General features: G+C 43.8%; 2 protein-coding genes across 2 annotated transcripts in view; both read right to left on the bottom strand.

Moving 5' to 3' along the window:
- The window catches only part of LOC311122207 (calcium-dependent protein kinase 2-like), a gene marked incomplete at its 3' end in the record, with an annotated part of 24,952 nt that extends 16,567 nt beyond the window's left edge, over positions 1-8,385 (bottom strand). Inside the window, exons 1-2 of the mRNA XM_084196594.1 lie at positions 7,610-8,385; positions 1,853-1,973 (exon numbers count right to left, since the gene is read on the bottom strand). Of these exons, the coding sequence (XP_084052720.1) occupies positions 1,853-1,973; positions 7,610-7,903 (415 nt within the window). The 5' untranslated portion in view covers positions 7,904-8,385. The remainder of the gene's footprint in view (positions 1-1,852; positions 1,974-7,609) is intronic.
- A 707-nt stretch (positions 8,386-9,092) lies between these two features.
- Positions 9,093-16,128, bottom strand: LOC311122208 (uncharacterized protein). The gene is made up of 2 exons (XM_084196595.1): positions 15,852-16,128; positions 9,093-11,840 (listed from the first exon to the last, which is right to left on the bottom strand). The coding sequence occupies exons 1-2, from the start codon at positions 16,015-16,017 to the stop codon at positions 10,651-10,653; spliced, it is 1,356 nt and encodes a 451-aa protein (XP_084052721.1). The 5' UTR covers positions 16,018-16,128; the 3' UTR covers positions 9,093-10,650.
- Between the last annotated feature and the right edge of the window lie 7,248 nt (positions 16,129-23,376).

Below are 23,376 nucleotides of genomic sequence, written 5' to 3'. Positions count from 1 at the left end.
AGTAGCCTGTCAGTCGATAGTAGGCTGTCAGAGAACCTTGCTATTCTCCTTCTACACTACATGGATCTACACAACACCAGCTGACTCCTGTCCAGAGCTCCTGGAAAATCCAGACTGACCTCTGTAGACCGTTTTTTGTGAAAACGGGTATTTATATTGGTCAGGTGATAACTCTTATTCGTCATTAGTCATGTTTTTGTTCGGCTACTTTTTGACATCTAAGGAAGGATCCCTACAGTTTTATTTGTGGGGTAGCTAGCCAGGACTGAGTCTGAACTTTCTCTGACTCCTGGACGCTTGATCTGCTACTGTTACTGTTGAACCAGCAAACTGCAGGGGGCTATTCTGCCCATCTGTGTGTGTTTCTGCCTGTCTGGCAGTCTGTCTGCTAGCTGCGACCTATGACAGTCATCTCCAGTCACTCCCCAATGTAATTACCTAGCTAGTTCAGTTAATCCGTATTAGATACAGGCTAGTGGGCTCTGAGAGTAGGGCCCTCTCCCCTCTAGTCTAAACATAGAAACTAATGAATGAGACCAGTCAGGCCCCAAAATACTGGGGGTCCAAAGACATCATGTCTCCAACCCTGCCACTGTGAAGGGTCACATAGGCCTGCAGAACTGGATACATCAGGTCTCCAACCCTGCCACTGTGAAGGGTCACATAGGCCTGCAGAACTGGATACATCATGTCTCCAACCCTGCCACTGTGAAGGGTGACATAGGCCTGCAGAACTGGATACATCAGGTCTCCAACCCTGCCACTGTGAAGGGTCACATAGGCCTGCAGAACTGGATACAGTATAAACTCTTTCTCTATCTCTTTATTCAATCTCTTTTTTTCTTATCTTTCTTTTCCCAACTCTATCTATTGACATCTCTCTCTCTCTCTCTCTTTTCTCTTTGTGTCATCTCTCTCTCTCTCTGTCTCTCTCTCTCTCTCTCCATCCCTCTCCCCTCTCTCAGTCTTGGGCCAAATTAGGTTCTAAGTGATGATCTAAGAATCATGGTGACGCACTTAAAACCTCCTTCCAACATGCTGCTGACTGCTGCTCAATCCCAGAGTGGATGTACATCACTAGGAACCATCTATACATATGCTTCTGCATTACCTAACGCAGGGGGACGTTTATTCAGGTGACACCGGGACGAGGCCATATAAACTTTATTAAGTGTGTGTCTATAGGTTTCCAGGGCTTTCTGGGCTCGGTCCAAACCAAAACAATAAACAAATGTAGTATTCATCCTTTAAAGACTCTGTTGAACAGTTGATGACAGATACTGTGCAGAACACAGAGATGGTACTGCTGCCTGCCCTCAAAGAACCTCTGTGGTTTCACAATGATAGACACACACCAGCAAGGCACCAAGACACTGACAGCCTTCACATCCAAATATACTCAATGTTCAAATTATCCAGACAGATGTACTTAATATACAAATAAAATTATATTTTTGCTATTTGAGTACAAAGTCAGTGGAATGAGGCCTTAGTTATTAAGGGTGTTATTTGGCTTTGTTTTGGGTAACACTTGGTCTCTCAGTCGTGTGTGTGTTCCCTGTTCCTAAGTAAGCAGCCGACATCATAGTAAACATCCACAGATGTTGCGCTTGGCGATAGTGGAGACAGAGGGATGAGGAATCTTCAGTGGAATCTCTCCAATGTTCCCTTCTGACTCGCTTTCCAGTGCAGTATGAGCAAAGGCAAACAAATGAACACACTCACTGCTCTGTCTCTCTCTCTCCGTCTCTCTCTCGCTCCGTCTCTCTCTCTCTCTCGCTCCGTCTCTCTCTCTCTCTGTCTCTCTCTCCATCTCTTTCTCTCTCTCGCTCCATCTCTCTCTCAGACCTACCTTCGTAGATGGAGATGATGTGAGGGTGTTTGAGGGAGGACATGATCTCGATCTCTCTGCGGATGTGAACCATGTCCTGATCATCCTTGATCTTCTCCTTCCTGATGGACTTAATGGCCACCTGACAGAAGAGAGAGAGAGAACATCACATCATCACACACTGACGACAGATCACACACAGATCACACAACAGAAATGTGATCACTGATTAGAGCGTGACCGCAGAGGACTTCACACACACAGTTATCTGAGTCCACTGTGGACATGTTGTGTTGGAGTGACCCTTGTATTTTGACAGGACCTGATGACATTAACAGACTTAACGTTTAAATGTTATCATCTGTCACGAGAAACTAACAGATGATCAATACTGGATCAATACAACAGCTCAGCGTTTAGCAGAATGGTCTCCCCCAATGGCTTATCCTCCCCTGTGTCAGTGAGATCAGAGGAGCAGCATGGTGCATGTCTCAGGTCTTCAACATAGTATTATTCTCGATTGCCAGACTCATGACGCTCCACAGATACAGCGGCTATAGGAAGAGATGAATTTACCGCAAAAGTAATACTGTATCATAGTTTATCTCTGTGGTATATTCTCACTTGTGTGTGGTCAATTCACTTTTGTTCTTATGTTTGCAAACTCTTTATAGTTTCAGGTCTTGTAAGAGTCGTAAAACTTGTCCAGTCCCCTGCGAGAGGAAATAAATACTATTTAGCTCTTATGTGCTCATAAACCTTAGATTTTTCTAGGTCTTACATAAAGCTCATCAGCAGTGTCCCGTCCTCTGGTAGTGGAAAATAACCTGGCTGTGTCTCTAACTGGGCCAAGACCCTCAAGAATATCTCTCTCTCTCTCAGAGGAGGAGGAGGAGGAGAGGATGGATGGTGTAGTACCACAACCTTGAAGAGAGAAACTAGGTTTATGGAAGGACACGCAGCCAGCCCACTGGAGACAACAGATGCTATATGAGGCTAGATACAAATAGATGTTCCATTTTACACAGCTGTGTGTGTGTGTGTGTGACTCCCAATGTCTTGAGAGCCACATAAATACAGGTACTGGAGGACTGGAGTTGAGAACCACTGCTCTACATAATGTGTTCTGTTGAGGGTACTGGAGGACTGGAGTTGAGAACCACTGCTCTACATAATGTGTACTGTTGAGGGTACTGGAGGACTGGAGTTGAGAACCACTGCTCTACATAATGTGTACTGTTGAGGGTACTGGAGGACTGGAGTTGAGAACCACTGCTCTACAGTGTCTCAAACAGACCCTGCTGGTTCCACACGTCACTCGTGGAATGACATTAGCCTTGCTAAATGGGACAGGAAATATCCCCAGCAAATATCCCCAGCATAGACCCTATCTCTGTGACTGTTTTAAGGTCATTTGTGGGGTTCACCATAGCAGTGGGCTCAATTGACAGGTTGTGTGTGGGTTATGAGTCAGCCGACAGGGACAGGAAGTTCCGGTGAGATGTACTTCCTTATTCCCTGCGTCACTCATGGCACCATATCCATCACTCCTTTTTAGGGAGAAGAGTTTTTATCGCCCCTTTTGACAAACTATGTGTCACAAATGGCACCCTATTCCCTATATAGTGCACTATTTTTCACCAGAGCTAGTCAAACGTAGTACACTATATAGGGAATAGGGTGCCATTTGGAACACAGTCAAGTGTATGGAAGTGAAAAATTCCCCCCGTCCCAAAAAGACATAGTGGGAGGCTGGCAGCAGCTGTATCAGGACATTATGCAACACGTCTGATAAGACTCTATTACATCATGTGTAATAATATTAGTATTGTTAATGGCCTGTATGTGTTAAATTGGATTTCCACTTTCCTAACAAAGTGTGGCTAGCTAGCTACTAAGGTGTTTGCCTCTAGACTCAACACTGTTGAAAAACAATGGTGCCTTGGATGTCTACAAATCATGTATTATGGTGGTAAATCATGTATTATGGTGGTAAATCATGTATTATGGTTACAAATCATGTGATATGGTTGTAAATCATGTACTATGGTTACAAATCATGTATTATGGTTACAAATCGTGTGATATGGTTGTAAATCATGTATTATGGTTACAAATCATGTATTATGGTTACAAATCGTGTGATATGGTTGTGTTCAACTTAAATATAAGTTGTGTTTGTTTTAAATGGGTTATAAACGGAGCGTAAAATTTTAAATGGGTTATAAACGGAGCGTAGAATGTGGTTACAGTTGCATATTGCAAGTTATTAAAGGCAATACAGAGAACAGAACTATATTGAATAGGTTCTCAGTCCTTCCTTAATTACAGTGAAAGTCTAGTGTGTGTCCCAAATGGAACCCTATTCCCTATATAGTGCACTACTTTTGACCAAAGGGTGCCATTTGGGACGCATCCCTAAACTCATGAATAGTCTATTGTGGTGATAGTGAATGGTGATCCCTGCCTACTGTACATCTGGGTAGACAGGATGGACACACCCTTACCCCTCCAGCCCAGGGTTATGGATCGTTAGTCACGACCACCGTTTGGGCCATACAACAGCTGGCTGACTGGGCTCAGTGGGGTGTACTGTGTGTGTGTGCGTGTGCGTGTGCGCGGGTGTGTGTGTTTCTGTGTGTTTTGGTGCAGTGTGTGTGTGTGGGTGTGTGTGTGTGTGTGTGTGCAAGCGTGTGTGTGTGTGTGTGTTCGTTCGTGTGTGCTCTTTAGCCTCTGGGTATAAGAGAAGAAGAAGCGCTATCACTGTCACACATACAGACCAGGGCTTTGTCTGTGGTAGGAACCAGGTGTGTTGGTTTACAGGCAGGCTGTTTAGGGAAAGGGTATGCCCTGCGTCAGTACAGTGGAGTGGACAGGAGGCTCACCATAGCAGGCGCTGCTATTCACAGCATGGTCATTAGAGGTAATGGTAAACACAGGGTTGATGAGAATGATGAGAGGAGAGATCCTACTGGGGGATTTATTGTGATGTACACACCAGACTAACCCAGCAGCTACACACAGCAGCTACACCCCCCCCCCCCCCCCCTCGCTGTCTCTCTCTCTCCTTAGACCTTTCTCTGAAATAGCTATCTATTCAGAGAAGCTGCCGCAGAACACATGCACTCACACACACTCACACACACTCCCCTGACAGGTCAACATAGAAGTGTTCCCTTCCTGCTGCTTGGCTGACCCTGTCAACCTGCTCCTCTCACTGCCTTGATAACAACATTACCAGACCAGACCAGAGAAAGTGCCATAATTAAATAACATTCAATCTAAAGGCTCTCTCAACCCTCCACCATATGACTGTGCTTTATGTCTCTATAGGGAAAAAAGGTTCATGGTGGGTACACAAATGTTCAGTCAGTCAGACAGACAGACACAACAGATTAGACGTACACACTAATGGCGACTCAACCATGTGTATCATGATTGACTGACTCAGAGTCCCACTCTACCTTGCTCTTGCATGGTAGCAGCCAGGAGACTGAATGCGCTTGTATGGTAGCAGCCAGGAGACTGAATGCTCTTGCATGGTAGCAGCCAGGAGACAGAATGTTTTTGCATGGTAGCAGCCAGGAGACTGAATGCTCTTGTATGGCAGCAGCCAGAAGACTGAATGCTCTTGTATGGTAGCAGCCAGGAGACTGAATGCTCTTGTATGTTAGCAGCCAGAAGACTGAATGCTCTTGTATGGTAGCAGCCAGGAGACTGAATGCTCTTGTATGTTAGCAGCCAGAAGACTGAATGCTCTTGTATGGTAGCAGCCAGGAGACTGAATGCTCTTGTATGGTAGCAGCCAGGAGACTGAATGCTCTTGCATGGTAGCAGCCAGGAGACGGAATGCTTTTGCATGGTAGCAGCCAGGAGACTGAATGCTCTTGAATGGTAGCAGCCAGAAGACTGAATGCTCTTGTATGGTAGCAGCCAGGAGACGGAATGCTCTTGCATGGTAGCAGCCAGGAGACTGAATGCTTTTGAATGGTAGCAGCCAGGAGACTGAATGCTCTTGTATGGCAGCAGCCAGGAGACTGAATGCTTTTGCATGGTAGCAGCCAGGAGACTGAATGCTCTTGCATGGTAGCAGCCAGGAGACTGAATGCTCTTGCATGGTAGCAGCCAGGAGACTGAATGCTCTTGCATGGTAGCAGCCAGGAGACTGAATGCTTTTGCATGGTAGCAGCCAGGAGACTGAATGCTCTTGCATGGTAGCAGCCAGGAGACGGAATGCTCTTGCATGGTAGCAGCCAGGAGACTGAAAGCTCTTGCATGGTAGCAGCCAGGAGACTGAATGCTCTTGCATGGTAGCAGCCAGGAGACGGAATGCTCTTGCATGGTAGCAGCCAGGAGACTGAAAGCTCTTGCATGGTAGCAGCCAGGAGACTGTACGCTATGCTGGTGGTTTTATAGCAGCTAATCTCAATGAGTCACCAAGGCCTAATAATCCCCAAACTATTCCATCCAGACTTCTGTTTGTATTGTCTGTGTGTTCACTCACTGGCTCATTCTCTCTCTCTCTGTCTAGTAAGCAGTGTGTCCTAAACCAGTCATGTCTCCAGACCTCTTACACATGGACAGGGAGGCATTTCTATGCCTGACAAAGCCCACACAGAAGGGTACGGTATATATGTGGTGTCTGCTCTTCTTGGCTACTCAGGATAACCAGTGAGAATGTAGCCTTTCCCCTCTCTCTCTCTCGTCTTCATTCTGTTCATACAGTTTGAAGTCATTAGGTACCTCATCAATACAGCGACCAAGTGAGAACTTCTCGGCTTGTGTGTGTGTGTGTGTGTATACATATATGTGGGTTTGTGTTGTGTGTGTGTGTCTGCACCCCACACGTAACCCCTCCAAGAGCCTCTGCTTCCTTCACAGCTAGGTGTTAGTCAGTCCGAGGAAACACCCACCAGACTGGCTGCTTTCCTCCTGCATACCTCACACTTGGATAGTTCTAGTTGCCCAGCCAGGGGGTGACCAGAGGTCAAATAATACCCTCAGCATCTCTCTCTTTCTCTGCTCTCTCTTTAAGTGTGTGTGGTTCTCGCTCGCGCTCTCTCTCCCACTGTCTCTTCACACAGTACAGAGGCTGAGTAACCCACTAGACCTATTTTAGTGCTAGTCAACAAAATACCTGAAATATGATCACTATAATTCACCTCATGGCTACAGGTGGTTCAAGGTGGATCATTAAATGGATTTGTCAGTGCATGTTCAGTGGGACAAAACATTTTTACTTTTATTCATGCATCTCAGCTCATCAAAACTCATAAGTTAAAGTCAACAGAATTAGACAAGAGACTCATTCTTCTGAGGTCTGGTAACACTGAAAACACATGTTATAAATATAAACTTAATTTAGCTACATGGACCCCAATGTATTTTTAAACTGACCTTTGACTCATCTTGTATAAGCAGTGTGACCTCTGAGGCAATACAACTGATTTTGTCTCCTGAAACCAAGTGTGTAATTATGGCCATAAAACAACATTAAATCGGCTCATTACTGACTTTAAATTGGAAAGCTGAAATCCCACGTGGCATCATCAGGGTGCCCGAGTTGACACTGACTATAGTGACCTTGGGATTTCTGATTGACACACCATAAACATGTGTTTATGAATATTTATCAATAAAACACCAAAATATCACTATATTCAGTTGTCAGACGTTGTATGTTGATGTTCTTAAATCACAAACTACATTATAATGGTGTTATTCACTTGTTGTAACACACCAAGTTCCATTGGAGATTAGCCGTTGGCTAAAACTCACCACTTTGCCGGATTGTCTCTCGATGGCTTTCTTCACTTTGCCGTATGTCCCTTTCCCCAATGTCTCCAGCAGTTCGTAGCGGTGCTTCAGGTTGTGCTTGTGGTGATGTTTCTTCACGCCAGAGTTAGACCATCTCCCTTCATCCAGGATCGAGATGTCACCAAGGTAGTCGACAGGTAAAGGTCTGTCCCCCCAAATCTGAACATCGCTCTGTCCTACCTCAGTCCCAGCGCTGGACGTGGACATATTGGACACATTGGACAGCCGACGCGCTTTTGAAGCAGTTTCCATCATGATTACTAACAGTGTCAATATGATCAAATCCAAGTAGACCTAATGATGGCTATCAAAGTGCTTTAATATATGTGTCCTTAGAATTACACCTCCAAATAAATGAAAATATTTGGATTTTGATCAAAAGTAAATTATTCAATCATTTGAGCAAAATCTCTTATTCCTCAGTTGTAAAGACGTTGTTTCTACTGTGCTCGGTTCTCGTCGCTCCCTTATGGTAATTCAAGTGATGCTCTAATGGTGGCAAAATGAGACCAACCCGGCGTTTTGGGATTGCTGGATACAGCGGCGCATTCATTCTCTATCAGAACCATGCGTAATATCTCTCTCCGATGTTGCGCTTGTCTTGAAAGCGACGATCCGCGCCTAGGTCCTAGCTGTGGATGCGATGTATTCGAGTGTGACACACAGAGCTGTTTGGTTTTGAGCCATGCTCATCGGCTCTCTCATACGCCCGCTGTCTCTTTCTCTCTGTTTCTTTTTGTCAGAGAGAGGTGTAAGGAGCTGGAGCCAGTAGCGGCAGGCAGGGGGTGTGGTCTAGCCAACTACAGTCCCATTTTCATGATTGCCTTTTGTGTGCGTGCGGGTTATTAAGAAAGAGAGACATGGGCTAAAAGCAAGTCTTGTACACTGCTCTGGCTTTGCCTGTTGAAAGAACAAGCTGACTTGGAGCAAAATACAACATTTGAAAAGTAATAATGTCTTACTAGACATGCTCTTGCTTTGATAAAGGGGTATATTAGTAAATTCTGCGTAGAATTCTCTTGAGTAAATGTATTCCAACCTTGAGATGAGGCCACCTTGGTTTGTCCTATAGCTCTGTAGCAGGCAATGTGTGTAATTACGTTAACATTGTGACACTCCTCTTGAACATGGTGTGCCTACGGGTGCTCAGACTTACTAATGGTAAACCAGGACCCCCTGTAGTCCCTAGGGAAATCATGTACCCACCCACACAGGAAAGGAATGAGAGAAAGATGAGAAATACAATTCACATTCTCACTTCTCATGTTGTTGTAGCCCACTGAAAGGATCCATGTTAGTGTGTTAGATCCACTTGATTGGCCAGCTAGCCTTAGCCAATCTCATTTTGCTAGAGTAAGATGTCATACAGACATCTCTTCGGCAGAGGGACACTGAGGAGCAAACATGGGTTTAGTTTTATTTATGTATTCATTAGTCTAGTAGCCTGCATGTATAGAATGGAAATATGTCCTCCTTTGGAGAGCATTTAAAGGTCTAATGCAGCCGTTTTTATCTCAATATCAAATCATTTCTGGGTTACATTACTGTGATTGTTTTCAATTCAAAATGGTCAAAAATAAACAAAAAAGGAATGACTTTCCAAACGGTTTGTTTTTCCTACTATTGTATTTTGACATTTGCAAAAGGCAAACTGACAGCCGCGACCAACCAGAGACATATAATCCATAGATGGTGGTTCCCATTCAAGTCAAGACTGCCAGCCATTGCTAGTGTACACATGAGTTTAACAGTCAAATTGTCAGGGTTAGAGGTTACAAAACCCTTCTATTGAATATATGTCTATGGCCACAAATGCAACATGCTGTTCCACAGATAGAATAAGGAGCGATAAGCAGACCAAAGTCAGCCTTTAACGATAAGTAATCAGATAAAGACAGCACTTCTAAAAACCTATTTCACACCATAGTCTGCTGAATTTGTAGATCACCTTTCTTTCATTTTGATTTCGTCACAAATGAAAGTGTGGCACTGACTCGCCCATGGATTGATGTTTCAGCATTGTCTCAATGAAGAGTTCGGCGTTCGACTAGCCATGTGCGACGTGCAAGCCTGCTAGAGTTAGCGGCAGGGGGACGAGCAATACCCACCGTCGTCGTACGGATGAAGCCTGAGCTGGAATGTAAAGCTAACTGAAGCTGGTTAGCTTTAGAAAACCCTGAGTAGCTTGCTTTGTAGTATACCACTCAGATGTTATGAACCTAATCCTGATTTACAGTCACCTTTGACCCTACGGTACACACCATCTATGACATCCCCTTATGGTCAGTCATGTCTGGTTCAGTTAAGCATGGTCCTATTTAGCTGTAAAACAGTGTGTGTGTTTTAATGTGTTTAGTAATGGGTAACAGTGTTGATTAATTTAACATTATACCCTCATATGTCTGTGAAGAATGATTTGAAATGACTAACAAGTTTTACATTCAACAGAGATGGTGTGATGGGGATCACATCTCCAACAGTGCCATCTAGTGGGAAGAAAGGAGAAATGTCATCAATTAATTAGCAGTGCCACTGTCAGAGGAGAAGGCACTTGTGACATGACCTGAAAAGGCAGTATTTTCCTCTAAAAAGCCTCATTCTGTGACCTCTATCTCCCCCTCCAGACATATGTAAAGTAGATAGGCCCTCCATGTAGACCAGAGAGTAGCAGAGAGCACCTGTGGAGAGAAACAGCAGGTTATCAATAGAATAGATCAGAGACCAGAGAAACTGTCATCCTGAAGCATGGAGAGCAGGTCCCTGGGAGAGGTATCATCATATCGCCCTCCACCAACCACTGGATGTGAGTCTATGAGCGTGTACTCAGAGTATTGTCCACATCCTGCCTTTTTATTCTCATCTTGTGACTAAATAGATCTTTGTCCTAATTTTCTTTCTTTTGAGTTTTCATCCTGTTTTCCTCCTTTGTGGATGTTTTTACATGGATCAGTAATTTAGACTTTTGAGTGAAGCTTTTGCCGCAACCATCACAGCTAAATGGTTTATCTTCTGTGAGTCAGTTTATGCTTCCTTAGGGTCCCCTTCTGACTGAAGCTTTTCCCACAGTCATCACAGCTAAATGGTTTCTCTCCTGTGTGAGTCAGTTTATGCTTCCTTAGGGTCCCCTTCTGACTGAAGCTTTTCCCACAGTCATCACAAATAAATGGTTTCTCTCCTGTGTGAGTCAGTTTATGCTTCCTAAGGTTCCCTTTCAAATTGAAGCTTTTCCCACAGTCACCACAGATAAATAGTTTTTCTCCTGTGTGAGTCCGTATATGCCTACTTAGGTCCCCCTTCTGTAAAAAGCTTTTCCCACATTCTCCACAGATAAATGGTTTCTCTCCTGCGTGAGTCAGTTTATGCTTCCTTAGGGTCCACTTCTGATTGAAGCTCTTCCCACAGTCACCACAACTAAATGGTTTCTCTCCTGTGCGAATCATCATGTGCTTGGACAGATCCCCTTTGAGTTTGAAGGTCTTGTCACAAACAGGGCTGGTGCAGGGTTTCCCACTGTGACGGAGTCGGACATGGGCCTTTTGTTTACAGGTGGAGTGGTAGCTTTTTTGGCAGAAGCAGCCAAAGAGAGTCACATGCCTCTGCAGGTCCGTTTTCAGAGCAAACATTTCACCACAGTCACGGCAGCTGTGAGTTTTTCTAGACATGGTGCTGGGTTTGAAACAGTGTTCCACCATTGATGGGTTTGGATCCAATGATGGGCTTAGATCCAATGACAGACTGGGATCCAATGGTGGGCTGCTGTCAAGTCCTACTGGGTCGCTGCTTCCGGCTAGGTTTTGGCTGGAGGCATTGTTTTGATTATCTGGAAGGTGACAGGGAATGTAGAGGCCCTTCAGGTGGGTCACAGTAACAAAAGGTGTGAGATCCACTTGTTTAGGGTCCCTCTCTCTGTTCTCCACAGTCTGGGTTTGGGGAAGAGTCAAGGGCTGAAGTGGGTCCTCCTGATCACATTCACTTTTCACACAGGAAGGAGTGAATTTGAACTCTATGATATCAGTCTCCAGCCCTTGAAGCTGCTCTTCTTCCTGAGTGGTCCTCAGTTCCTCTTGTTCCTCTTTAATCTGTGGAAGCTCTGGGTTCTCCTGCCCCAGACTGGGGCTCCACTCCTGCTCACAGTGCTGCTGATCAGGGAGAACCTCCTCTTCAGAGACAGCAAGAGAGAGCTGCAGGGAGTCTGGAGGAAAGGAGAGAGGAGCAGAGGTTATCTATACAGCTTTAAGACATCAGGATTGGTGTCAATTCGAAGTTAAAACTAGAATCCTTAGTTGCTACATAAATGTTTTGATTATAAATAAATCATTCTTAAAATAACATAACGTATAAATGCCTCATGAGCTTAGTTCAACTGTCGTTTGCAAACAATGTAAATATAGCCTCAAAACATGGTTTTAAACTATAATGTTGATATCATGGATGGTCAGTCCTTGCATCCATAGCTCTGTCTATGAATTTGAGAGTGGTTCCATTTCTCCAGGCTCATCCCTCACCTTTTTACCAAAACAGAGGCAGGGTGCCTGTTTTATTATTGTTTCAATTAAGGACTCTAGCTTTAAGTAAGTAGATTCATTAAGTAAATACATTCCAATTCAATAATTGAACTACTAGAATCTACTTTCAAGTACTTATCAATAAACTGAAGATAAGCCATTTACTTCAAAAGTGTATTTTTTAATTTATAAATAAATTAAAATAACTTCCTGGTTTTCGTGACAATGTTTGTATCCATGTATCGTCATTCTTTTTCCCAACGCATGTACAGTATTAGCAAAGATGGTTTGGTATGAAGATATGTAGAAACTGCTTCTCCAATAGAAATCCCCGATCACGTTTTTAGGCGATGTCATGGCGACATTAGCTAGCTAAGCTCATGCGCAGAAACACGTAATCGGGTCTAACCAGGGCTGCGTTCAGTACATAAAAACGTAATAGAACGTTAAATTGAACAAAAACAGCGCTGTATTGAGCAACCAGTTCAAAAACAGAGATGGGTTGGGGTGTGGGTTCAAAATGCACCGCTGCAATATAGTTTATGTCAACAACAATCTAAGCAAAAACCATCTGTTTTGCCCCATAGGTGCGCATGCGTTGGTTTGTTGCTAAACAACCCGTCTATACAGTTAATGATGGGGGTTTGTTTCTCTGGCCCGGTTTACCCCGGTAGAAGGAGTTTGAACCGGGTGAAAAGTGATTGCATTCATTTTGGAACGGGGCTGCCTCTAGGGTGTAAACCAGGTGCCCGCTCTTGTCGAAGGCGGCGCAAAACAAAAGTGACGTAATTAAGCACGTGGAGTGATGAGTAGGATTATGTGTTTCACATGCAAAAGTGATTGCTTTATCTGTCTTCCCAATGAAAACTAGTTTGACATTTTAATTTATGGAAAAGAGATGCTGTACAATTCTGGACGATATACCATGCTGCGTTATTGACAAAATGACCAAGCAGTGCAGATTACTGTTTGATTTATCGCCAGATAATAGTGCTCCCTCATTGGGTCTAATGGTCGTGTCACGCCGAACTGCGCTTGTGCATACCGTCAACTCCATATGAAGTAGTTTTTGACGAAAATCTAAAAGTGCCAGTGTCACGATCTTGTAGTAATGACATCTTCAGCTACTTAAAACATTGGTTTGAATCTATACTGAACAAAAATATAAGTGTTGGTCCAATATTTCATCAACGGAAATAAAATAACCCATAACAGTTTTCATACGCACAAAATGCTTATTTCTCTCAAATGTTGTGCACAACTTTGTTTACATCCCTGTTAGTGAGCATTTCTTCTTTGCCAAGATAATCCATCCACCTGACAGGTGTGGTATATCACCAGTAGCAACCCGTCATTCAGGGCAGTTTTGAGCCCCACATTTTTAGGAAAATAAACTTAGAAATTGTTGCATGTTGCATTTATATTTTTGTTCAGTATAGGTTGTGCCTTTAGAAATCAAGGACATTTACAACTGAATAATTTCTCACTTCTCTCTTGGACTTCTCTAACCTGGCCTGGTCTGCGGTTTCCACTAGTTACCACAACCACAGTCAAAATTGGGTATATCGTAAAAAATATATATGTAAACTAAAATCTGCTTAATTTAAGGTCAGGAATAAGGTTAGCAGTGTGGTTAAGGTCAGGTTTAAAATCCAATTTTAAGAAGATAAATTGTAATTCAAAATTGTAGAAATAGGCAGGGTTTATGACTTTGTGGCTGTGGTAACTAGTGATTAACCCTGGGGCCTCGTTTATAAATGTAGCTTATTTTATTTTATGTCATTTAGCAGACGCTCTTATCCAGAGCGACTTACAGGAGCAATTAGGGTTAAGCGCCTTGCTCAAGGGCACATCGACAGATTTTTCACCTAGTCGGCTCGGGGATTAGAACCTGCGACCTTTCGGTTACTGGCACAACGCTCTTAACCACTAAGCTACCTGACACACAAAATCTACCCCAAAACATGTGTGCCAGTTTTCAAGCAAAAGTAGGCATTTATAAAAACTGAACTTGACACGAGAATATGCTTATCCTCCCGCAAACTTTAGAACATGCATATGCACAGTTTCGAGTGGTTTAAGTATTGAATTGCAATTAAGGCAAAAGTAGCAACCTTATGCAGCACTATTTTCAGCAGCAGCACACCACTGCTGGCTTGCCTCTGAAGCTAAGCAGGGTTGGTCCTGGATGGGGAACCATATGCTGCTGGAAGTGGTGTTGGAGGGCCAGTAGGAGGCACTGTTTCCTCTGGTCAAAACATTTTTATATCCCAGGGCAGTGATTGAGGACATTGCCCTGTGTAGGGTGCAGTCTTTCAGATAGGATGTTAAACGGGTGTCCTGACTCTCTGTGATCACTAAAGATCTCATGGCACTCAATCTGGCCACCTAATCATCACCAGCTTCCAATTTGTTCATTCATCTCCTCTTCTTTGTAACTATTCCCAAGGTTGTTGCTGTAAATGAGAATGGTGTTCTCAGTCAAAGAAATATGACACTCTTTTTCAAACAATTTCATAAGATTTGCTGAATACATTTGTCACCTTTTCTGACTGTGATGGTTTCATACTCACGAAGTAGCCTTATAGGCCTACAAAAGTCCCATCACTCATTTAATTGGAACCACTTTACAGTAGTAAATAGATAAACTATTTGAAGTATTTTGCTCTATGTGATCCAGAGCGCATTAACCATTGAACAGAAGGGTCACGTTATTTTGTCTCAAATAAACAATATTTAAATGTATAAACATTTTCATAACCATTGCTGAATAAATTCCTCACCACCTTTTCTGGCCATGATGGGTTCATATTCCCGAAGTAGCTTTAGCCTACAGCAAATTACCACGCGCATCTCATTTATATTGGGCCTAATAGATTGGCTATTATTTTATGTATCCAAAGGGGAGCGCGGTTTATAATATATAGAAGAAGTTAACAGAGAGTTCATATTTTGCTTTGAAGTGTGTAGGTTATAGGGCCTTCCACTGTAACTAGGCATAGGCCTATTGTATAGATTCACATTTTTCGAGTAGACATCGGCTAGACAATGTTTCAGAATTCGCGGGCAGTGCAGAATATTTCGGTTGGGGAAAAAGTCAACACAAATCATCAGGCTATTGATTTCAAACAATCTGTTTACAGGTCCACAACAATTTACAATTGTTTTTTTTCTTTCAGAAACGGTCAAATATAACAAATATCACTGTAAACGTTTTAAACATTCTGCCAACACATCTGATCAAGTTCGCCGTTGCTATATTTCCTTTATAAACGGCCTTGGCCTAATTCCAATACTTCCAAAGTATACAGCAAACGTGCGTGTTATAAAACGGTGACTGATGTGCGTTTTTCAGGCGGGGTTTTAATGCTCGTTCACGCCTAATTTATAATGGGAAACAAGCGTACGCCAAGTTTATACATCTTAATATTTGTGTAATTGCGCAATCTTTTCAGAAATGATTCAAGCAGATATTCAATGTGTCCTGTTAACGTTAGCGACAGTTATAAATGAGGCACCTGGTCTGCCGAGTCTGCTTCGCAAACGTCCCCGGAAGTCTCGCGATGTTGGGCCTTTGGGTTTAGAAACTGGTAATAGTTAATAAAACATATTGAAATGGTGATCACTGAAAGACTAAACAGTTTATTTATTGAGCAGAACTGCTAGTTATCTACATTTCAGTAGATCTACACACGAACCTTTGTTACATTGTTGTATAATCGGTGTGATCCGCAGCAGTCTCCGTAGCCGATCATTCTCCTCCTGGTAGTCCACTACCGTTTGCTCAACTGCCCCAAAAATCTCCACAGCAGCCGCAGTTAAACGCTCATTTAAAAACACACGAAACAACTGTAGTTTAGACATATTTCAGTGGACTGATAGTTGGGTATTCAACTTGTATTGCTTCATCCACGAGGAAAGAACGGCGGTCACAAACAAAACAAACCCGCTCCCAGTTTTACTTCCTTCTTCAGTGGAGTTTATCGGCGGTTGGCATCCAACGTTATGGTGCATTACCGCCACCTAACGCACTGGAGTGTGGGCCACAGACAGAGAAACTAAATCCTACCTGCCAACCCCGTTTCTCTTTAAAAAAGATAACAACATATTTGAGACTATATCTAATGACGCTCTACTCAATATACTCTTTAAACTAATTTCCTGCATCCCCTTCTCCCTCATACTAAATCTCATCCTCTCTCTTTCCCTCTGATACTGCAGCAATACATGCTCCACAGTCTCTATTTCCTGACAATAATCACACTTTCCTGATGGATGCTTTCCTATCACGTTTAATGTCTTATTCAACTGGCTGTGTCCCACCCTTAACCTTGTAAAAATAGCCTCCTCTCTTCTGTCCCTTCCTGCCGTCCTCCCCTCCCCGACTTTCCTCTGCACTTTAAATAAATGCCTTCCCTTATTTTTTATATTCCACTGCTCCTGCCATCTCTGCACCATCACTGTATGTATCAGTCTTTTTGCCTCTGCCTTGCTCATTGACACTTCAACATCAACATCCCCACTACTAAGTGCTTGTTTAGCCTGTTCATCTACCGCCTCGTTCCCCTCGACCCCCACATGGGCTGGAACCCAAGTAAATCTTATCTGAATACCCATCTGTTTAATCCTGCCATGGGTTTGTAGCACCTCATAAAGCAGGTCTTCTCTGCGACGTGAGCTAAAGGACTGGAGACTCATTAACACTGCACATGAATCAGAGCAAATAACTACTCTGTCTGGCTTGACTTCCTCCACCCACTGCAAGGCCAACAGTATGACCATTAGCTCCACCGTATATATAGCCAGATGATCTGAAATACGTTTCCTGACTTCCACCCCACATTCCTGCACTACAAATGCTGACCCAGTACGTCCTGTCCTTGGATCTTTTGAACCATCTGTGTAAATGACCACAAAGTCCTGATACACAGTTTCCAGACGTCTCTTAAAGAAATCAGCTGGATCAACACCCTCCCTATCTTTCTGTAGTCTCTCCAACACTTCTAGATCAACTACTGGAGACGGGAGTAGCCATGGTGGATTTACAGGAATAACTACCGTTGGACTAAACTCCCTTCCATACAGTCCCATCTCCTTCGCCTGGGTATTACCCACCCACCCAAAGCTTGTGTTCGATCTTCGCTCATGTTCCCAGCATGCCTGTAAAATCCCTTTCGCAGGCTGAGACACCCCATGTCCTTGTAGGTTGACCCAGTAATTAATTGCCAGCTGCTGTCTCCTAATCTGCAACGGCATATCCCCCATCTCCACCTGTAATGCAGCCACTGGGGACGTCCGAAACGCCCCACTACATATTCTGAGTCCTTGCCCCTGTATGACATCTAGCCTTTCCAGTGAGGTCCGGGCTGCCGAACCATATGCTATACTTCCATAGTCTATTACAGATTGGATCAATGTAACATACAGTGAGGGAAAAAAGTATTTGATCCCCTGCTGATTTTGTACGTTTGCCACTGACAAAGACATGATCAGTCTATAATTTTAATGGTAGGTTTATTTGAACAGTGAGAGACAGAATAACAACAACAAAAATCCAGAAAAACGCATGTCAAAAATGTTATAAATTGATTTGCATTTTAATGAGGGAAATAAGTATTTGACTCCTCTGCAAAACATGACTTAGTACTTGGTGGCAAAACCCTTGTTGGCAATCACAGAGGTCAGACGTTTCTTGTAGTTGGCCACCAGGTTTGCACACATCTCAGGAGGGATTTTGTCCCACTCCTCTTTGCAGATCTTCTCCAAGTCATTAAGGTTTCGAGGCTGACGTTTGGCAACTCAAACCTTCAGTTCCCTCCACAGATTTTCTATGGGATTAAGGTCTGGAGACTGGCTTTAATGTGCTTCTTCTTGAGCCACTCCTTTGTTGCCTTGGCCGTGTGTTTTGGGTCATTGTCATGCTGGAATACCCATCCACGACCCATTTTCAATGCACTGGCTGAGGGAAGGAGGTTCTCACCCAATATTTGACGGTACATGGCCCGTCCATTGTCCCTTTGATGCGGTGAAGTTGTTCTGTCCCCTTAGCAGAAAAACACCCCCAAAGCATAATGTTTCCACCTCCATGTTTGACGGTGGGGATGGTGTTCTTGGGGTCATAGGCAGCATTCCTCCTCCTCCAAACACGGCGAGTTGAGTTGATGCCAAAGAGCTCCATTTTGGTCTCATCTGACCACAACACTTTCACCCAGTTCTCCTCTGAATCATTCAGATGTTCATTGGCAAACTTCAGACGGGCCTGTATATGTGCTTTCTTGAGCGGGCGCTGCAGGATTTCAGTCCTTCACGGCGTAGTGTGTTACCAATTGTTTTTTTGGTTACTATGGTCCCAGCTGCCTTGAGATCATTGACATGATCCTCCCGTGTAGTTCTGGGCTGATTCCTCACCGTTCTCATGATCATTGCAACTCCACGAGGTGAGATCTTGCATGGAGCCCCAGGCCGAGGGAGATTGACAGTTATTTTGTGTTTCTTCCATTTGCGAATAATCGCACCAACTGTTGTCACCTTCTCACCAAGCTTTTTGGCGATGGTCTTGTAGCCCATTCCAGCCTTGTGTAGGTCTACAATCTTGTCCCTGACATCCTTGGAGAGCTCTTTGGTCTTGGCCATTGTGGAGAGTTTGGAATCTGATTGATTGATTGTTTCTGTGGACAGGTGTCTTTTATACAGGTAACAACTGAGATTAGGAGCACTCCCTTTAAGAGTTACCTGTATAAAAGACACCTGGGAGCCAGAAATCTTTCTGATTGAGAGGGGGTCAAATACGTATTTCTCTCATTAAAATGCAAATCAATTTATAACATTTTTTTGTTGTTATTCTGTCTCTTACTGTTCAAATAAACCTACCATTAAAATTATAGACTGATCATTTCTTTGTCAGTGGGCAAATGTACAAAATCAGCAGGGGATCAAATACTTTTTTCCCTCACTGTACATACTCTTCAATGAGGAATGCCCAGCCCCCCACCCCTTCCCCGTCAGACAGTGCATCACATTTAGCACCTTCTTACACTTTCCCACCACTCTCTCAATGTGTTCTGCCCAGGTCAGTCTAGTATCAAAGTATACCCCAAGGAACCTGAAGGCCCCCACCCTCTCCAAGTTTCTCCCATATAACCTCAAGCATACCTCATCTCCCACCTTCCTCCTGGTAAAGAACACTGTTTGAGTTCTCTACAGAGAACCTGAATCCCCACATTAATGCCCACCGCTCTACCTCATCAATTGCTTTCTGTACATTCCTGACTATGTATGGCACATTTCTTCCCCTCTTCAATAAGGCACCATCATCTGCAAATAACAACCTCCCTATATCTGGCTGTACCTGAGAGTAAACATCATTGATCATGATTGAGAACAACAGAGGACTAATCACGCTCCCCTGTGGTGTACCATTATCCACCAAGTAGCTGCCTGATAAAGACTTCCCCACCCTCACCTGGATAGACCTTCCAAACAGGAAATCCTTTATCCAGTTGTACATTCTTCTTCCTACCCCCATAATATCAAGCTTGATTAACAACCCCTCCTTCCACATTGTTGCATCCTAAGATGCTGGGTTATTTTACTGATGACTCCGAAGCGTACTTATAATAACCAGAACTGATTTATTTCATGTTCACCTTAACACATTCCAATCAACTCCTCTCTACAATGTCTTCAGCCCAACTCTCCTTTACATCATTGAACATTTACCGCCCTTGCATCTCGTAATCCAATCACTTCAATGCAAGAACGGAAACCCCTTTGTCATTTGTTTATTAAAATAACTCAACTTCTGCATACAAATCCCATTGGCTATTTGCAACCATTTAAAATCTAAACTCATTAACACATATTACATTTCTCAATACACCACACACATCATATCATACGCCTTCTCCACATCAAAAAGACAGCTACAACAGTCTCCTTGTTCACCTGAGCCTTCTTGACCTCTGCTTCTAAGCAGAGCACTGGATCCATAGTTCCCCTACCCTTCCTGAACCAACTCTGATGTGGCGTTACTAGCCCTCTGCTCTCCAGGAAGTAAGTTAGCCTCTCCATAATCATATGTTCCATAATATTACATACATGTGATGTTAAAGCTATTGGCCGATAGCTTGTTGGCTTTGTTGGATCCTTCCCGGGCTTCCAGATTGGTACCACTACTGCCTCCTTCCAACTGCCTGGTAGTTTCGCCTCCTCCCACACTCTGTTGTACAACACCAATACCTTATCCAGCGCCTCATCACTAAGATGTGCCAACAGAACAGAGCACACCTCATCTTTCCCAGGTGAAGTTAACCCACCCTTACCTATTGCTCTTTTCACCTCTGCCCTGGTAAATGGTGCACATCAATTACATCCTCCCTCCTTTCCAGCACTTCAGGATGCTCCTCTCTCGTGATCTCTCTCCCCCTCTGCCCCTCCTCTGACAGATTTGCGGAGCTATGCACTTGGACAAATGCTTTGGCCATCATCTCTGCTTTCTCCTCATCTGTTACTGCCACATCCTCCCCACTCGTCAACACTGGATAATCCCACTCCCTTCTGATCCCACTCATCCTCTTAATCATCCCCCACACTTCTCCCACAGGTGTCGCCCTTCCAATGGTGTCACAGAACCGATGCCAACATGACCGCTTTGCCTGACGGATAGTTCTCCTCACCATGGCCTGGGCCTGCTTATACTGAAACAGATGTTGGAAGTTATGCGTCCTTTTCAGTACTCTAAATGCCCTGTTCCTAATCCTCACCATTGCCCCACATTCCTCCGTCCACCATGGGACTGCTTTCCTCCTCCCTGAACTCTTAGGTATAGCCTCAGTAGCTGCTCCCACTAAAGCTGTTCTTACCCAGTTATTCATACTATCTACATCCCTTCTCATATCCAACCGAGCCATCACCTGCTCACTCAGCTCCTGAAACCGATCCCACTTTGCCCTTCCAAACACCCACCTGCCTACTCCATCCACTAACACCTCCTCCTCCCTCCGCCCTACTGTGCATACAATGGGGTAATGATCACTCCCTACTGTTGACTCCTCCCATACCTCCCACTCACATATTCCTGCCATCGCACTAGATACCAGAGTGAGGTCCAAGGCAGACTCTTTCCCTGTGGCTACATCAATCCTGGTCCCTCGGCCATCATTCAGGCACACCAGATCTTTATTTTCTATCAAATTTTTCATCACTTGGCCATTTCCATCCATCTGTTTCCCACCCTAAAGCGTGTTGTGGGCGTTAAAATCCCCACACCACATTACCTTACTTCTTTTCTGGCCCTCCACCCTCTCCAGCACTTCCTGGTCCAATATCTGACACGGATTATAGTAGTTCACTACCACTAGCACCCCTCCTCTCATCCACACCTCCACCACCACATACTCCTGTTCAATACCTTTGCCTATCATCTTGTAGGGAATTCCTTGCTTTATGAAGGTGCACATCCCCCCCCTCCCCCTATATCTCTGTCCCTACGCACCACTACATATCACTGTATGATAAACTCCACATTCGGTTTGAGACATGTTTCCTGCACACAAATCACATCAGGCTTAGCTGGCATATCAACAATGAAGCCAACAGGCTTCGAGCATTCCACTGTAGTACTACCACTATAACTAAGATCCAGTAATACATGACTCCACCCTCGTCGAATTGAGGTCATCTCCAACCTCTTCCCATGTCAACCCTGTCATACTCAAATGTCTCCCAGCAGCTTTCACTATTAGTTTAATCCTCTCCGTTTTAGAGTCGACTTTATCAGTGCTATTGATAGCTCCTGCTATGAACGTCACCAGCTTTCTCTTTTCTATGTATACCATATCGCTGCCCACCTGCCCCGTAATCACGGTCTAGATGCTCCTACACATCTCTCCCTTGAACCTGTATCTCCCCTGGCAGTTTTACTTCCGCATAATATTTTTCTGTTTTTATGAACGGGTGGTGATTCCATGTGGGTGGGGGTTTTACTACATGCTACAGACCAATGATCATGGAAATGGATAACTACATGTGGGGAAACACGAAACAGTTATATTAAGTAATAGGGTGATCTTGGATGATCATATATTATTGCATGAACTGAATTGAAAGACCTGCAACGGCTTGGGACTGATGGGACAGCGTGAACTAAACCGGAGAATGCAGTTATCAAGAGCAATTATAATGACATGCTGTTGAAATGGGGCTGAAAAGAACACTAATGCGCTTAAAACAGAGTTTGCGCGTGTACAAAATGCACTTCTCAGAAGTCGACTCTATATATTTACTTGAGCAGCATTAGGTCAAAATGGATGATGAATACTCTTGGACAAATGGAAATATATATTTTCTGGACATCATACATGTTTTATGTCTCCGTTTGATCAAACTTTACTTATATATATATATATAAGTTTTTTTTTATTAATCTATAATTTATCTGAAACCCACAGCTGGGTTGACTGGTTGTATAAAGAATAGCTCTGTGGCCATAAAGGGACAGGCGTGTGTGTGTGTGCATTCATCCATGGCCCACTCAGCATTCAGTTGTATCCTCTCCTGTTTCTCCCGCTCTCTCGCTCTCTACTACATCTCCAAGTATCCCTGTCGAGTGAAATGGACGTCAGTGTTCTGGTAACAGTATAACTTCCTCCACTGTCCCTTTCCCCATACTGGGCTCGAACCATTGATCCTCTGCTCGCAAACACACGTGACTGCCCTCCTTGACTGTTTGAGCTATAGAAAAAGACTAAGCTAGCTATGGAGTGAGTTTACGGTACATTTTTAACTCTGTTCCACTCACCCTTTCTAAACTCGCTACACACAGGGAGGGATAGAGATTAGAAATATAATTCCCATTCTCACTTCTCATGTTGTTGTAGCCTACTGAAAGGATCCTTGTTAGTGTAATAGATCCACTTCACTGGCCAGCTAGCCGATCTCCTTTTGCTATAGTAGGATGTCATGCAGACACCTCTTAAGCAGAGGGACACTGAGGAGCAAACATGGGTTTAGTTTGATCTATTCAACATTCATTAGTCTAGAAGTCTGTATGTATAGAATGAAAAGATGTCCTCCGTTGGGGAGCATTTAAGCACATATATCATCTACACCTCTTTCTATTGTAGTAGATCAATGCATACAGTTAAAGTCCCACTCCTCCACATTGGGATAAATCTGGATAACACACACCTGTTTACTTTGACACTCCTGGTGTTGTGAACCTAA

The sequence above is a fragment of the Coregonus lavaretus genome (assembly GCF_964263955.1).
Source record: "Coregonus lavaretus genome assembly, contig: HAP1_SCAFFOLD_422, whole genome shotgun sequence".
Taxonomy (NCBI): domain Eukaryota; kingdom Metazoa; phylum Chordata; class Actinopteri; order Salmoniformes; family Salmonidae; genus Coregonus; species Coregonus lavaretus.
The sequence above is the reverse complement of the archived record's forward strand: the minus strand, read 5'-3'. Positions and strand labels throughout refer to the sequence as shown.

Excerpts from the sequence above, each read along its gene's own strand:
- LOC311122208 (XM_084196595.1), bottom strand. The coding sequence starts at position 16,017 with ATGTCTAAACTACAGTTGTTTCGTGTGTTTTTAAATGAGCGTTTAACT. Across the intron at positions 11,841-15,851 it reads TATACAACAATGTAACAAAG|ACTCCCTGCAGCTCTCTCTT; the intron begins GTTCGTGTGTAG and ends CCTTTCCTCCAG.